The 15,148-nt window shown below is 46.4% G+C and overlaps 2 protein-coding genes and 1 long non-coding RNA gene across 3 annotated transcripts; 1 reads left to right on the plus strand and 2 right to left on the minus strand.

Moving 5' to 3' along the window:
• Positions 1 to 90: 90 nt before the first annotated feature.
• LOC130526295 (uncharacterized) lies at positions 91 to 1,272 on the minus strand. Its single transcript, XR_008950698.1, has 2 exons — positions 1,136 to 1,272; positions 91 to 351 (listed from the first exon to the last, which is right to left on the minus strand). It is a non-coding gene; the product is annotated as an uncharacterized LOC130526295 (long non-coding RNA).
• mfsd14bb (major facilitator superfamily domain containing 14Bb) lies at positions 980 to 7,864 on the plus strand. The gene is made up of 12 exons (XM_057033824.1): positions 980 to 1,332; positions 3,580 to 3,672; positions 3,808 to 3,870; positions 4,016 to 4,143; positions 4,686 to 4,800; positions 5,035 to 5,253; positions 5,468 to 5,581; positions 5,655 to 5,726; positions 5,851 to 5,963; positions 6,045 to 6,142; positions 6,210 to 6,349; positions 6,449 to 7,864. The coding sequence occupies exons 1-12, from the start codon at positions 1,315 to 1,317 to the stop codon at positions 6,677 to 6,679; spliced, it is 1,404 nt and encodes a 467-aa protein (XP_056889804.1). The 5' UTR covers positions 980 to 1,314; the 3' UTR covers positions 6,680 to 7,864.
• A 272-nt stretch (positions 7,865 to 8,136) lies between these two features.
• On the minus strand, positions 8,137 to 11,072 carry lrrc2 (leucine rich repeat containing 2). The gene is made up of 10 exons (XM_057033825.1): positions 11,038 to 11,072; positions 10,566 to 10,709; positions 10,395 to 10,504; positions 10,145 to 10,236; positions 9,921 to 10,077; positions 9,713 to 9,846; positions 9,411 to 9,556; positions 9,033 to 9,185; positions 8,584 to 8,735; positions 8,137 to 8,510 (listed from the first exon to the last, which is right to left on the minus strand). The coding sequence occupies exons 2-10, from the start codon at positions 10,700 to 10,702 to the stop codon at positions 8,461 to 8,463; spliced, it is 1,131 nt and encodes a 376-aa protein (XP_056889805.1). The 5' UTR covers positions 10,703 to 10,709; positions 11,038 to 11,072; the 3' UTR covers positions 8,137 to 8,460.
• Between the last annotated feature and the right edge of the window lie 4,076 nt (positions 11,073 to 15,148).

Genomic DNA, 15,148 nt, shown 5'->3' on the forward strand with positions numbered 1-15,148 from the left:
CCAATTTTTCAAACAAACAGAAATATCATTTGAGTAAAGGTGTTCTTCAAGACCATCAACATACACGACAACAAAAACAACGAAGCTGCAAAAGGTCAAAACATTGATAATCTTTATTTTACAGTACTCCAACCGGAAATAAGACCAGATATTTTGATACCGTATCCTGTGTCCTCCCGTCACACGACAACCTGCGTCGGCCTCCTTTCTGTTTTATAACTCAAATCATTTCAGTTGGATTGAAATGTAGTCTTTATGTTCGTTGAAATTTGATCTTTTCCAATACCAGAACTTCTTTCCTGTATTGTAATGAGAGCCGCGGTGCAGCAGGTGGACCCAGCAGCACCACGACTGTGAAGTGGAAGAATCATTTTCTTTAAATTCCTTTTACATAAAACAAAGTTCAAACAAAGTTCACAATATGGCAGTTAAACATCCAAACAATCTGTGTGGGCAGCAACAGATTATCGAAACGTCCTGTCATTAACTAGATACACCAATTAATGACATTTTGGTGAAGTTTATTGGGGATTTTCTAAAGGTTACTTGAGCAAACGTCGTCATTATTTTGGAACTTTGTCCACATCTGTTTTAATCATATTGTTTTTAATCCAACGTTTGCAAATTTCCCGCTTTTTTGAAAAAAATTTTTTTCATAGATTTGAATACTTTAAACTGTCTTGATGTAATTAAATATACAGTTGTTATGTGACCTCTAAAGAGCTTCATTTGTGCCGAATCATCACTGTGAAGCAGCCTTTTTATTTAAGTCACTTAACTGTCGGGGGCCTTCAAAGGAATTTGGCTACGAAGAAAATTCACAACCATATTTTAAAAATCGTCTTCACCATTAAACGGCATTATTGTTAGTACAAATACTTTTGTTCCGCATGAAAGTTTAACACTTTAAAACTTTATTTGTAGTTTTAACAAGTAGAACTTCCGCAACTCATCCTGGAGACATTACGTTCGTTGGTATATGGAGACATCCTACTGGGGCGGTGTTTAGGTCAGTGTTTACTATTAACTGAGAGAGTGAGCGGATGGCCCCGCTCACACAAAAGATCGCTGTGATTAAATTGATGTAACCGGCTGTTTGATTCAAGTAAAGCAAAGGAATTTGGAGGACACCAACCCAACGGTTTCTGCTGCCGCTCCCGTGGTTCAGTACAGGAATGAGGTGATACCGACGGAACCCTGGAAGAGACACGTCCCCCTCCGAGGAATGCCGACAGGGTCGCAGTACACGAGATAACCGGCGAGCCGGGATGTGAGCCGAGCCTGAAGAAACCAGCAAGCGAGGCCACCGACATCATGTTGGTGCGGAGCTCGGTGAGGATTGTTAGCACCGGGGCTAACGGCAACTTTAAGCGGCTCCTGGGCGGTGCTGGGTAGCCAGCTTTGGGCCACAAATTGTGCATTTGTGCAGCTACTTTCAGACCAACCCCCGTATTTAAAGTCATCTGACAGGAGCGTAAAGGTGACGCAGGTGGTCCCATCATTGACTCCGGGCTAGCTCCGCTGCTAATGCTAGCTCCCCCTTAAACCCAAACTTTTATGGATTAATTCTGTCAGGACTGCAAACAGGAAGTAGATTTTATCTCTATTTGTTGACCACCATTAGTCTTTTTCTAACTTCCACCACTAGAAATGAGGTAGATGAAAACTCACGTTTACTTATGAAGGATGTAAACAGAAAATGGGTCGGTCATATAGGGGGGGACCCTCCTGCTGAGCCGGCTGGGTAGAGAGGAAGGAGAAGAGGGAGGACAGGTAGAGGAGAGAACAGGTACAACATAGAAATACATTATATTAATTAAAATAAACTGCCTGTTGAGTTGAGTAGGTCAGCGGGGTCAGTAGGTCAGCATACAACTATGAAGGCCGCGATACCTATGAGGAGGATAGGAAAGGAAGACTTGACCCAGTTGGTGACAGAGGCCTGTCAGGTGATCATGTTTCTGGACCCAGGCAGCCTCGGCCTATAGCAGCATAACTAGGATATTAACCTAATAATTAGATCCCCTAAGTATGATAATTTGTCTGTCTAGGATAGTAACTGCAACTAGAGAATTAGTGATAATAAGCTTTTTCAAAGAGGTAGGTTATAAGTCTAATCTTAAAAGTCTATAACTTTTACCTTGACAGGGAGCTGGTTCCGCAGCAGGGGGGCCTGGTAACTAAATGCTAAGCCCCCCATTCTACTCCTAGAGACTCTGGGAACCACAAGTAAACGAGCATTCAAAGAGCAGAGTGGTCTATTGGGATGATAAGGTGTCACTAGCTCCTCCAGGTAGGATAGAGCTGAGGACCTTGTAGGTCAGAAGAAGGGTTTTAAAAATTATTCTAAATTTAATGGGCAGCCAATGAAGAGACGCCAGTACAGGAGTTATGTGATCTCTTTTGTCAATACCTGTCAGAACTCTGGCTGCAGCATTCTGGATCACCTGGAGGCTTCTTAAAGAGTTGTTTGGACACCCTGATAATAAAGAATTACAATAATCCAGCCTGGAAGTGACAAATGCATGGACTAACTTTTCAGCATCATGGCGGGTCAGTAGTTTCCTGATCTTTGCGATGTTTCTCAGGTGAAAAATGGCACTTCTAGAGACTATTTTAATGTGTGGGTTGAAGGACAGATTTTGGTCAAAAGTTACTCAAAGATTCCTCACAGAGAGACTAGATGCTAAGGAGATACTGTCTAGAGTGATCATGTGATCTAATCTATCCCTGTGAGGTTCAGGGTCAAACACCATGACCTCAGTTTTTCCTGAGTTAACGAGAAGGAAATTTGAAGACATCCAGACTTTATGTCTTTAAGACAGGTCTGAAGCTTCACTAACTTCTCTGTCTCCTCTGGTTTCATGGATAGATATAGCTGAGTGTCATCAGCATAACAATGAACATTTATTCATTGCTGCTGAATAATGTTTTCTAAGGGAAGCATGTACAGGGAGAAAAGGATTGTTCCAAGTACAGAATCTTGTGGAACTCCATGGCTAACCCTACTGTATGAAGAGGGAATGCCATGGACATGAGCAAACTGGTATCTATCTGATAAATATGATCTAAACCAGTCTAGTGCTGTCCCTTTAATCCCAATCATATGTTCCAGTCTCTGTAACAGGATGCTGTAATCAACTGTATCAAAGGCAGCATTGAGGTCCAGCAGAACCAGCATAGAAACCAGTCCATGATCTGAAGCTATAAGAAGACCATTAGTAACTTTAATAAGTGCTTTTTCTGTGCTGTGATGAGCTCTAAAGCCTGACTGAAACATCTCAAACAGGCTGTTTCTCTGCAGGTGCTCCAGTAACCTGTCACCATTCAGGACATGCACTTGTTGTCATCTATGTCTCAGCTGTTCCTCCAGAATGCATTTGATCTTTTCCTCCATGGTTTGGTTTCTTTCACGTTCATTTCAAATAAATGTGTCCCTGATGCTGGTCTGATGTTGTTCAGTTTGTTTGGACTCTGTCCTGTGAGGTGTTGGTCTGAGCAGCTGTCCATCTGAGCTTTTACAAGAATTGAAGCTCCTTTCCAGCCATGAATATCTAATAAACCCTCCTGTGTTGGCAGCACGGCCGGGGCCGAGCCAAAGTCACCCATGCAGTTGTGGTGATCTTCCTGGAGTTCTTCGCCTGGGGGCTACTGACCACGCCCATGTTGACTGTAAGTAAACCTGATGACAGCAGCACCTCTCTAGATCACCTTCTCTGTGTTGGCTGCTCAGATGTGTTCCTTTGTGAGGTTTTCCTTTCTGTTGGGCTCTGTGGCTTCTTGAAGAACTGTTCCTTGTTGTTTCAGGTTCTTCATGAGACGTTCCCTCGGCACACTTTTCTCATGAACGGTCTGGTTCAGGGTGTGAAGGTGAGGCCTGTAGACAGCTATGACTGAGGATCTGAGAGGGTTCCATGTGAACTCTGTCACCCTCCACTCCTTGTTAGTGGCCAAATGGCAGATTTTTCTGGAGGGATCATCTGTCATCCATCTCTGAGCCTCTGTGTTCTTTCAGGGCTTCCTGTCGTTTCTGTCGGCTCCACTGATCGGAGCCCTGTCTGATATCTGGGGGAGGAAATCTTTCCTCCTCCTGACAGTTTTTTTCACCTGTGCCCCCATCCCCTTCATGAGGATCAGCCCATGGTGAGAGGGAGTGTGTGTGTGTGAGTGTGTTTCAGGAGTCTGATCCTTTCCATCATGGAGAGAATGTGAGGCAGCAGTGAGCTGTTTGGTTCTGGTTGTTGTGGAGCCGTCTGCTGGGGGGGTAGTCAGTCAGAGTTCATGTGATCATCACCTGTTGTTCTTGTGATCAGATCAGCCAGACTGGGATCTCCTGCTGCTCTTAGTTCAATTCCAGAAGCACCTTTCAGTTGGCCTTTGTGTTCAGAAGTTCTTCTAAATAATCTTGATTCTGAAGTTATAGTTTAAAAATATCATTTGGATCAGCTGCTGTTCTCATAACAAGGTTCTACCCTTGCTGCCTTCTGCCAGAACATATAGATCCTGAGTGAACCATTTTTATTCATAGTTGCTGATGTTAAAGCGATTAATTAAATCATTATACTGTAATTATTCTGGAACATAAGGAAAGAAAATACCTTTTTACTGATGTCGTGGAACCATTAAAATCTGTTTTCTGAATCAACTAGAACCAGGAGAACTGATGGAATGTTTCCTGTCTGTAGGTGCTACTTTGCTCTGATTTCGCTGTCAGGGATATTTGCTGTGACTTTCTCCGTGATCTTCGCTTATGTGGCTGACATTACCGAGGAGCAGGAGAGGAGCACCGCCTACGGACTGGTAACCAGCCTCAGCACCACAGGAGTTTAGACCAGCTGCTCACCAGTTTGTCTTTCAGGCTGCTGAAGGTCCTAATCTTGACCTAATCTGTGACTATATAAATGTTTTCTTACTTCAGGCAAAACACGTAGAATTCTGACTGTTTTTGGTTAAATGTGTGGATTGCCAGGAGTAAAAGCAACTGATCTTCAGCTCGGTGCTGCAGGTCCTGATATCACTGCTCTGTCTTGTCAGGTTTCTGCCACGTTTGCAGCCAGTCTGGTGACCAGTCCAGCCATTGGCGCCTACCTGTCAGCTCAGTATGGCGACAGCCTGGTCGCCCTGGTCGCCACGGTGATTTCAGTAATAGACATTGCCTTTGTGTTCTTCGTTGTCCCGGAGTCACTGCCGGACAAGATGAGGCTGACATCATGGGGCTTCCCTATCTCCTGGGAACAGGCTGACCCGTTTGCTGTGAGTTCAGAGACGTTTGTTCTCAGCAGCTGATGTAGGTCCACTGGGACAGTTGGAGGGTTCCTCTTTAAACTCACTGGGGTTGCTCACAAGTGACTTGGCTTGTGCACGAGGCCCCTTTCCTGTGCATGTGATAGTTTTCCTGCCAACAAAGAGGAGGAGTTAATCTGATCTGGTTCTATGCTCTCTGATTTGGTTGGTTGCTGTGGTCCAGTCTCTGCGCCGTGTTGGCAAAGACACCACCGTGCTGTTGATCTGTGTCACCGTCTTCCTGTCCTACCTGCCTGAGGCCGGCCAGTATTCCAGCTTCTTTCTCTACCTAAGACAGGTAACATACCCCTCACAGGAAGCATTGGTCTCAGGTGACCGTTCTTCATTAGAACGTCGGATGTGTGTTGCAGGTCATTGAGTTTTCACCTGCTGCCATCGCCGCCTTCATCGCCATGGTTGGCATTCTCTCCATTGTTGCTCAGGTATGGAAATAAGCAGCTGCCTGGAGGGTCCGTCAGACAGTGAAGTGGATTTAAAAGTGAAATTATAAGTGTGTGTTGTGATGCTGTTGGCATCCTGACTTGTATCACGTCCTCTGTCTGTTAGACTTTGTTTCTTAGCATCCTTATGAGGACCATTGGCAATAAGAACACAGTTCTTCTGGGCCTGGGCTTCCAGCTCCTGCAGCTGACCTGGTATGGCTTTGGATCAGAACCCTGGTGAGCTCTTGAGCACCCTCCCAGTGGATCCGTGGTTCTGTTCTGGTTCTTCTGGGTGTTGACTGCTTTGGTTCTCTTCAGGATGATGTGGGCAGCAGGAACCATCGCAGCCATGTCCTCAATCACATTCCCAGCAGTCTCTGCTCTGGTGTCACACTGTGCATCACCTGATCAGCAGGGTGAGTATGAGCTAACTGCCGACCCCTTGCTCGGCCTGTTGTCCTGTCTCATAAACTGTGTGTACAGGTGTGGCCCAGGGCATGATCACAGGTATCAGAGGGTTGTGCAACGGTCTGGGTCCTGCTCTGTATGGCTTCATCTTCTTCCTGTTCAATGTGGAGCTGAACGATGTACAGCCAGCAGCAGGAAGATCACAGAAAGTCGAGGTTTACAGACGCGCGCGCGCGCACACACACACACACACACACACCGTCAGTAAGCACTTGTGGTGATGGAGGTCATGTCTGTTTTTTGCTCTGTGGTAGAAGCTGCTCATTCCTGGACCACCCTTCCTGTTTGGAGCCTGCACGGTTTTATTTGCTATTTTTGTCGCCATTTTCATCCCTGAACGACACCCATCGGATGATAGCCAGACTGGCTCCACCCACAAATCTGGATATGCCCTGACTGTGACAGCGGTCAGCACCGGCCCTCTGGCCACGCCCGCAGGTGACACAGAGGACATTGAGCCCCTCCTGCAGGACAGCAGCATGTGACTGACAGGCCGTTGGGTTGATCCTGGCCCTGCAAGTCCCGCCCCTTTTCAGAAGAAATTGATTGAAACGTCATATGGCGTTGCACAGACAAGTGATAAGGTTCTGTTCCATTTTGGGACAGTTTTAAAAATATTTAAAATTGACACTTTAGTTCTGATGTGAGGTCTGAAGATTGGCTGAATGCTCCACAAGGACCTGCGTCTCACTTCCTGTTTGCATCTCCAGCTGTCTCCACCTGTGAGGGGTGCTGAGGTGAGGAAATCTGATGCTCCTCCCTCAGACTGCTATGTATTTTGGGGAGGCAGTGGGGCATCGCAGCTCCATGTTGACCTTTTGACCTTACCTGGCCTCTATGCACTGGTTACACATGCTTCCAGAGACTCCCTGATCACTATTACCATGACGTATCAGGTAAACCCATCATGTGATCTTGTCACAGATATCTTTCTGAACCACCATGATTGTTGCTGAACCACTTCTGCCAGTGACTCAAAGTCCAAAGGGAGACGTTGTCAGCCAATTGTGTCATTTTTGTTTTCTTTATTATTTTGTTTGAGTTTTTTTTTATGGTGGTATCACTTCGTCCACATTCATAATCGCTCCGTCATAGTTTTCTTTCAGTGACAACATGATGACAATCACGAGAAACTCAAAGCTGAAACAGTTATGTCCCTTCAGTTAGGTGCCATAGATTAGACAATCAAGTGTTGCCTTCAGGGTGGTCCGGACCAGCTACCAGCCTTGGTGGCTATATGTCCTGAAGCACCTGAATGCAGCAGTAGCGTTGTGTTGCTACAGTTGCGTTGATGTTGAATGTACAGACGGACCTGTTGTTTCTTTTCTAGTTACTCATTTTCCCAGAAATCACTGCAGGTATGAAAACTTCCTCATCTGAAAGTTTTAGTTGCTTTCATTTCGCTATGTTTTTCTTTCTATGTTCTTTTCTATGTTTCATTTTTTCCTGCAGTTTGACAGTGAAAACTCACAGTCTGATGCAAATATTAGTTTCTGATTCACAGAGCCTCTTGTTCCTGTTACGAATGAACAAGATTTGCTGACTGTTGCACTTTAGTTTCTGAGTGCCTGTAAACTTTCCTGATGGAGCAGCTTCATCAGCAGAGCGATCTTTTATCTTGTTAACTGTTTCATTTTTGTCATGATAATAAACACATTTATGGATTCAAATGTTTAATGTCTGCATCTTCTGATCCTGGATCTGTTTTGGCTGGATCTGTTCTGACTTTACTCGTCACTCTGGCTCCACTTCATTTGATAAAACAGGCGGTTTGTGTTAACATGGATTAATCCAGGAAAAACTTTAAAATAAATTTAGAATCTTTGGAGCTCAAACACTGAAAGTATCAGACACACACGTGAGCACCCGCACACAGACACACACACACACACATACACGCACAGCAAAATAAAATGCAAACACCACAGAAACACAGGTTAAATTGTATGACTGTTCATGACTAAATCTTTGTTGTCTTTATTTAGTCACAACTGTAAAATCAAATAAACAACAATTTTACGAATTTTAACTGAAAATTTAATATTTTGTTTTGAAATGGTTTTAATGTATCACATGGTTAAATATTGCACAAATGATGGAGTCAACTTTTTTTTAAAAAAAGCAAAAAGTTCACAAATCCAAAAGTAAAATAACTGAAAGTGAATGTTAGTCGACATCTGAGTTCGTTCATGACGAAAAGATCTGAACCAGACACAAGGTGGAGGTCTGACCACTGACCCCTCACGCCTGTCTGACCTTTGTCCCCTCACAGCAGGCAGGTGATGGACACCTTGGTGGTGGAGTAGGGAATGCTGTCTGTGACAAACACACACTTGACTTCTTCACTGCCCAAAAATGTTCAGAAATATTTCTGCACGACGAAACTCACCTCTGTCCTTCAGTGAGCTGATGTAGGTTTCCATGAACTCCTTCTCCCTGCTGTCCTTCACCTCCCTCCACTCTGTCCACCTTCTCTTCTTCCCTCTCTCCTCTTCTTCCTCTTCACATTTCTTCATGGTGTTTTCATAGAGTCGGATAAATCTGTCAGCAACAGATGAGAATGCAACAGCCTGGCTCATCTCTGTGTGCCAGTTTCTCATATTCTCACTCTAATGTGGTGTTTTAGAACAAAAGCATGCGTTTCACTTTGTTCCACTGGGAGTCTTCAGTGTCCACAGGCTGCCACTAGAGGGCGCAACCACCAGATCTTTTTCACTCGTCAACTAATATATGTTTTCCTCATTTGGTGTTCCTGAAATGTTCTCTTTGGCTTCTGGTGCAATGACCTACATGGTGATCAACATGATGGCCTACGTGATGGTCTACGTGGTGACCTACTTGATGGCGGGGTTGTTGCAAAGTCTGGTCGGGATGCAGTTGAGCTCATCAGCGCTGACTACAATTGTTCTGAGCGTGAGGATGTTGGTGAGACAGTGAGGAAGGTAGGACAGGTGATTCTTATGCAGGAACAGGGTGACCAGCTGCTCCAGCCTGTAACCACACCTCTAATTAAAGATGGCTGCTGTATCATGACTTTACACCAGTCAAAACCTTTGTTATTGTTTCCAGGCAAACTCAAGCCTCTTTAGATTAGCACAGCTACAACCCGTGGTGACAATGCAGGTGAAAACAGGAAGAGAGGAAAAACTGATGATCCAACACAACACTCTTGCTCATTGGTGGTTGAGCTCAGGTGGTGCTGAGGCCAGCGGTTACCTGTCCATGTCCTGTGGCAGGTCAGTCAGACGGTTGTTGCTCAGATCCAGGAGGAGCAGGCCGCTCATCCTCAGGGCACAGATAGGGATCGATACAAACCTGTTCTCTGCGATGTCCAGGTGAACCAGCTGCCTCAGGCTACTCAGCTGATGGTGACATTCAAATTTTCAATATTGACTGTTTTTAAGAGACTTTCAGCTCCTAAACCTGAACAACATCTGGTGGAATTTGGTCAGATATTTCCTTTACCACAGCAAGAGAAGCCACGAGTGGCTGTGAGGACACCAGCAGGTCTGTCTCACCTCGAATGGCAGCTCACACAGGTGATTTCCAGTTAGCTCCAGTCTCTGCAGGTCTTCACAGTTCCCCAGCTCTGGAGGAACTCTGCACAGACGGTTGTAGCTCACATTTAGTTCCTTCAACATCACCAGTCTACCTGTGGATGGAAGGCTGGCGTTTGGTTGTCAGATTATTGGAGAAGAATCCAACCGAAACACAGAGGTGACTCACCGATCTCAGGTGGCAGCTCAGTAATGGTGTTTTTGGGGATGTCGAGGATGGTGAGCTGAGTGAACTGAGCCAGGTAGTCAGGAAGCTGGCGGATCTTCGTCCCGCTGATGTGCCATTCTCTCAAGTAGGTCATCCACTGTAGCTCTCTGGGAAACTCCTGCACAAAGTTTCCACTCAGCACCTGTTATTTCCCTACAGGTGAACCACATGGAGCGCTACCTCACCATCCAGTTCTCTCCATTCAGCTGGAAGGTTAGCATCTTTGGCACCTCATCCATCGTATCCACCTGGTCTATCTGATCCAGCTGATCCATTTCTGACAAGTGATCAAAACAAAACAGATCAGCCAATAAAAATCATAGGGGGACTCAATGAAGGAGTCAAGTACCTGCAGGTGTGTATTCACCTGTACTGGGTCTTGTTTACCCATGTGATTGTCCTTGCCTGTTGTCACTTTTGTGACCCGTGTCTCACCTGGTGACGTGTGTGGCAGCATGGATCTCTCCAGGTACTGGTGTAGGAGTTTCTGTTCATTGGTTCTCAGGGTCTTACAGCAGATGCGGTAATGCCACTGCAGCTCAATCCTGCAGTCACACAGACATTTGTGTTACTGTTACTGTCAGCTGACCATCAGGTGTTTCATACCTGGCCAATGCGCTTTTCTCCTTCCTTTCCTGCTCCTTTTTCTGTTTCTGCCGGTGTTTTTTCACATGGACCTCCCAGATCCCTCTGATCAGTGAAACATCATAGACCGGAACATCCACACTCCTCTCTCGACCCATTATGGTTCTTGAGGGGGAGGAGGGGGGAGAAAAAGATAAAGAGGTGGAGGAGGAAGTAATAGCATTTTGTCAAGAAAATCAGTCTATACTCATGACAGATCTGGTCCCCCACAACCAAAACTGGTTTAACACAGGACCAGATTGGTTTGTAGCACTGTTATTATTATTATTATTATTATTATTATTATTATTATTACAGTTTTTAACCCTCCAATAAAGGGCATATTTAGTGCTAGCTTCAGTATGTTAGCATTTGCTAACAATGTCAGTTATAATTAGTTTGAATGTCTTTAATCTTCTGAGAGCTCAAAGAATCCAATCAGATCTCCTCCTACCTGCTAGTGTCCTGCTCCTTCACCAGATTGTTTATGAAAACCAGACGTGTGTGCTATTTTTAAAAAGTGAGATGGTGTGTGTCACATGACTCCTCCCTCTCTCATTACAAACAGGTAAAGTTACAATAGTTAACGATGTGAACTAGTTTCTGACTATAGGAAAATTTAAAAAAAACAAACTTTATTTAACATTAAACATGGTGAAGCCATGGAAACATGCAGAAAAATCACAGATTGTTCTATTAATATCTGACAATGGTTCGACATGAGTGTTCCTGAAATAGAACTGAAGTCATGATCAGCAGTTGCAGTTCAGCTGTTCATTCATGAGGTCAGAGTTGTTGTTGTTGGTAATAGTAGCAGTAATGTTATTATTACAATAACATTATTAATATTGTTGTTATTAGCAGCAGTAGTAGTAGTGGTAGTGGTAGTGGTAGTAGTGTTATTAGTAGTATAAGTATTATTATTATACTCTGTCCTTTTCACCCAAAAAACTACAAAATGTGACTCAGTTTTTCTTGTCAACATTTATATGATCATTAATTCATTATTTATATGATCATTAATAATCACAAATATACATATCATGCAGTACAGTTAGTATATATAATATTTTAATATTGACTAGTGACGTCACGTTGGGCTTGAACACCACGTGACTGCGTCAAAGGTCAGCATCCCCATATGTTCCCCATCACATGGGGGCGCTGTGTCCCAGATGTTCACAAATACCTCAGCAGCTGCAGATGGTGCATGTTGCTTCCCGAGGACCAGAAACACACGCGCACGCGTGCTAAGAAAAGATGTTCTTGATTTCATGACATCAATGTCAAAGCACTTTCACACTTTCTTCCATTAAGCACCCCCCCCCCCCCCCCGCCACAGACACACATATCCCTATACCCTATAGTTTTATTTTTGTGAGGACTTTCACACATAATTGTGAATGACATCATCAGATCATTTACGGGCTCAGTTTTCCATCAGTGCTGACTTGTGTTTGTTTCTTCGCAGATGTCTGGAGAACATGGGGAGAACACGAGGAGAAGATGGGGAGAATGTGGGAAGAACCTGCTGCCACCCTTGCTCCTCTCTGAGAAACATGATGACAGGTTTCATGTTTACATCAACTCTCCATGTTGTCAACACATCTGAGATCACATTTGATCACATCAGCTGTTATCAGAGAGGAGGAGGGGAGGAGAGGAGAGGAGAGGAGAGGGAAGGAGGGGGGAGTGGGGAGGAGAGGAGAGGAGTAGGGGAGGAGAGGGGGTGGGGAGGAGGAGGGGAAGGGGAGGAGGAGGGGAGGAAGAGGAGGGAAGAGGAAGAAGAGGGGAGGAAGAAGAGGAAAAAGGGATGAGGAGGGGAAAATGAGGGAAGAGGGGAAGATGACTCTCCTCTCTCTTCTCTTTGATTGATTGATTGATTGATTGAGTACTTTATTGATTCCTTTAGGGGGTGTCCATCAGGGAAATTAGCATCTCCAAGAAAACATACAGCACTGTACAAAATTACCCACCACCATTACACACCATTTAACCTATTAAAGATAATAAAAATAGAATAAAATAAAAATAGAATATAAATATAAAATATAAAACTATAAAAATGTAAATAAATGAATAGATGGATGAATGAACTGAATGAATGGATGTCCCAGTATTATGTTATTGCAGTGTTATGCCAGTCCTTCTGTTGGCCCTCCTCCCCCCCAGTGAGGAGTTGAACAGTCTGATGGCTCGGGGGATGAATGAGTTCCCCAGTCTGTTTGTCCTGAACTTGGGGAGGCGCAGCCTCTGGCTGATCAGGCTTCTCTGGCTGTGGATGACAGTGTGCAGAGGGTGGCGGACATTGTCCATGATGCTCTGCAGTTTGTCAATAGTTCTCCTCTCTGCCACTGTTGCCAGAGGTTTCAGCTTCATCCCCACCACTGAGGTGGCCCGCCTGATCAGCTTCTCCAGGCTGGAGAGGTCCACTTTTGTCACACTCCCCCCCCCCAGTACACCACAGCGTAGGACAGGATGCTGGCGACCACAGACTGGTAGAACATCCAGAGGAGTTTCCTGCAGATGTTGAAGGATCTGAGTCTCCTGCTCTGGGTCTTCTTGTACAGCTGCCTCATGTTGCTTGTCCAGTCCAGCCTATTGTCCAGCCACAGCCCAAGATATTTGTAGGTCTGCACGCCCTCCACCTCCTCCGTTCCTATCTGAACTGGTCTAGGTCTCGGTCGGTCCCTCCCAAAGTCAATGACCAGTTCTTTAGTTTTGGAGGTGTTGAGCTGCAGGCCGTTGTTGTGGCACCAGGCAACAAAGTCCCTCACCAGGCACCGGTACTCCTCCTCTTCGTCGTCTCTGATACATCCAACGATGGCTGTGTCATCTGCGAACTTCTGAATATGACACATTTCGGAGTTGTAACAGAAGTCCGAGGAGTGAAGAGGATGGGGGACAGCACAGTCCCCTATGGAGCACCGATGCTGCTGACCACAGTGTCAGACGTGGTGTCCTTCATCCTGACGAACTGCGGCCTGTCGGTGAGGTAGCTGGAGATCCAGCACTCGCATCTGTAGAAGCTTGTCCTGTAGGACAAGGGGTTGGATCGTGTTGAAGGCACTCGAGAAATCCAAACAGAGGATTCTCGCTGTGCCACTCCCCTTGTCCAGATGCGAGTGGACTCGGTGCAGCAGGTAGATGATGGCGTCCTCTACACCGACCTTGTCCCGGTAGGCGAACTGTGAGGAGTCCTCAGTGTGCTGCACCTGGGGCCTGAGGAGGTTGAGGAAGAGCCGCTCCAGAGTCTTCATCAGATGTGAGGTGAGTGCCACCGGCCGGAAGTCGTTCAGCTCACTCGGTCTGTTCTTCTTGGGGACTGGAATGATGCAGGACGTCTTCTATAAGGTGGGCACTTTCCCCAGCTCCAGGCTGAGGTTGAAGACCCGTTGTAGCGGCTCCCCGAGTTCAGCAGCGCAGGTCTTGAGGAACCGGGGACAGACTCTATCCTGGCCAGCTGCTTCTCGGGGCCGGAGCTTCCTCAGTTCTCCCCTCACCTGGTCAGCCGTGAAGCAGGGAGGATGTGGGGATGGTGTGGTGAGAGCAGGGGAATGGGGTGGTAGAGTGGGGTGGAAGGGTGGGAGGAGGGAGGTCAGTAGAGGGAGGGGAGATGGAGGAGGGAGGAGGGGAGGTGGGGTTGGGTTGGGGAAGTTGTGGTGGGGGGGGTGGGGGGTGGAGGGGGGGGGTTGGTAGGTAGAGGGGAGTTCGGCTGCTGGAGGGGGGGGGGGGGTGGAGGGAGCTGGGCTGCTGAGGTGGGGGGCAGAGGATTGGAGTGGAGTGGGCTGACTGAACCTGTTGAAGAATTGGTTCAGGTTGTTTGCCCTCTCCACTCCTCCCCCTTCCATGCTGGTCTTGGCTTTGTGACCAGTGATGGTCCTGACACCTTCCCAGACATCCCGCATGTTGTTATCAGCCAGCTTCTTCTCCACCTTCTTCCTGTAGGTGTTCTTCGCCTCCTTCAAGCAGCGTTTCACCTCCCTCTGCGCTTCTTTCATCTCCTCCCTGTTTTTATTTCTGAAGGCCTTTTTCTTCTTATTGAGGACATCCTTGACTTCCTGTGTTACCCATGGCTTATTGTTAGGATAACACTATACAGTCTTGGTGGGGACAACCACATCTACACAGAAATTGAGGTAGTCTGTGAGACGGTCGGTCATCCCATCTATGTCCTCTTCATGTTCCCCCAGCAGTACATCCCAGTCCGTGGTGTTAAAGCAGTCCTTCAGAGCCTCCTCTGCTTCAGGAGTCCATCTCCTGATGGAGCGGGTGGAGGCTGCCTGCCTTTGGACCAGTGGGGTGTACTGGGGCTGCACGTACACCAGGTTGTGGTCCGACTTGCCCAGTGGGGGGGAGAGCGATGACTCTGTATGCCTCCTTGACGTTGGTGTACAGTAGGTCGATCGTCCTGTTGTTTCTTGTGGGGCAGTCAATAACCTGGTGGAGAGCAGCCAGTGTGGAGTCCAGGGTCACATGATTGAAGTCTCCAGAGATGATCAGGAGGGCCTCAGGGTGCTTGGTCTGCAGCCGTGCTGCGACGCTGTGGATCTTCTCACACGCAG

Source organism: Takifugu flavidus, chromosome 5, assembly GCF_003711565.1.
Source record: "Takifugu flavidus isolate HTHZ2018 chromosome 5, ASM371156v2, whole genome shotgun sequence".
Lineage (NCBI taxonomy): Eukaryota > Metazoa > Chordata > Actinopteri > Tetraodontiformes > Tetraodontidae > Takifugu > Takifugu flavidus.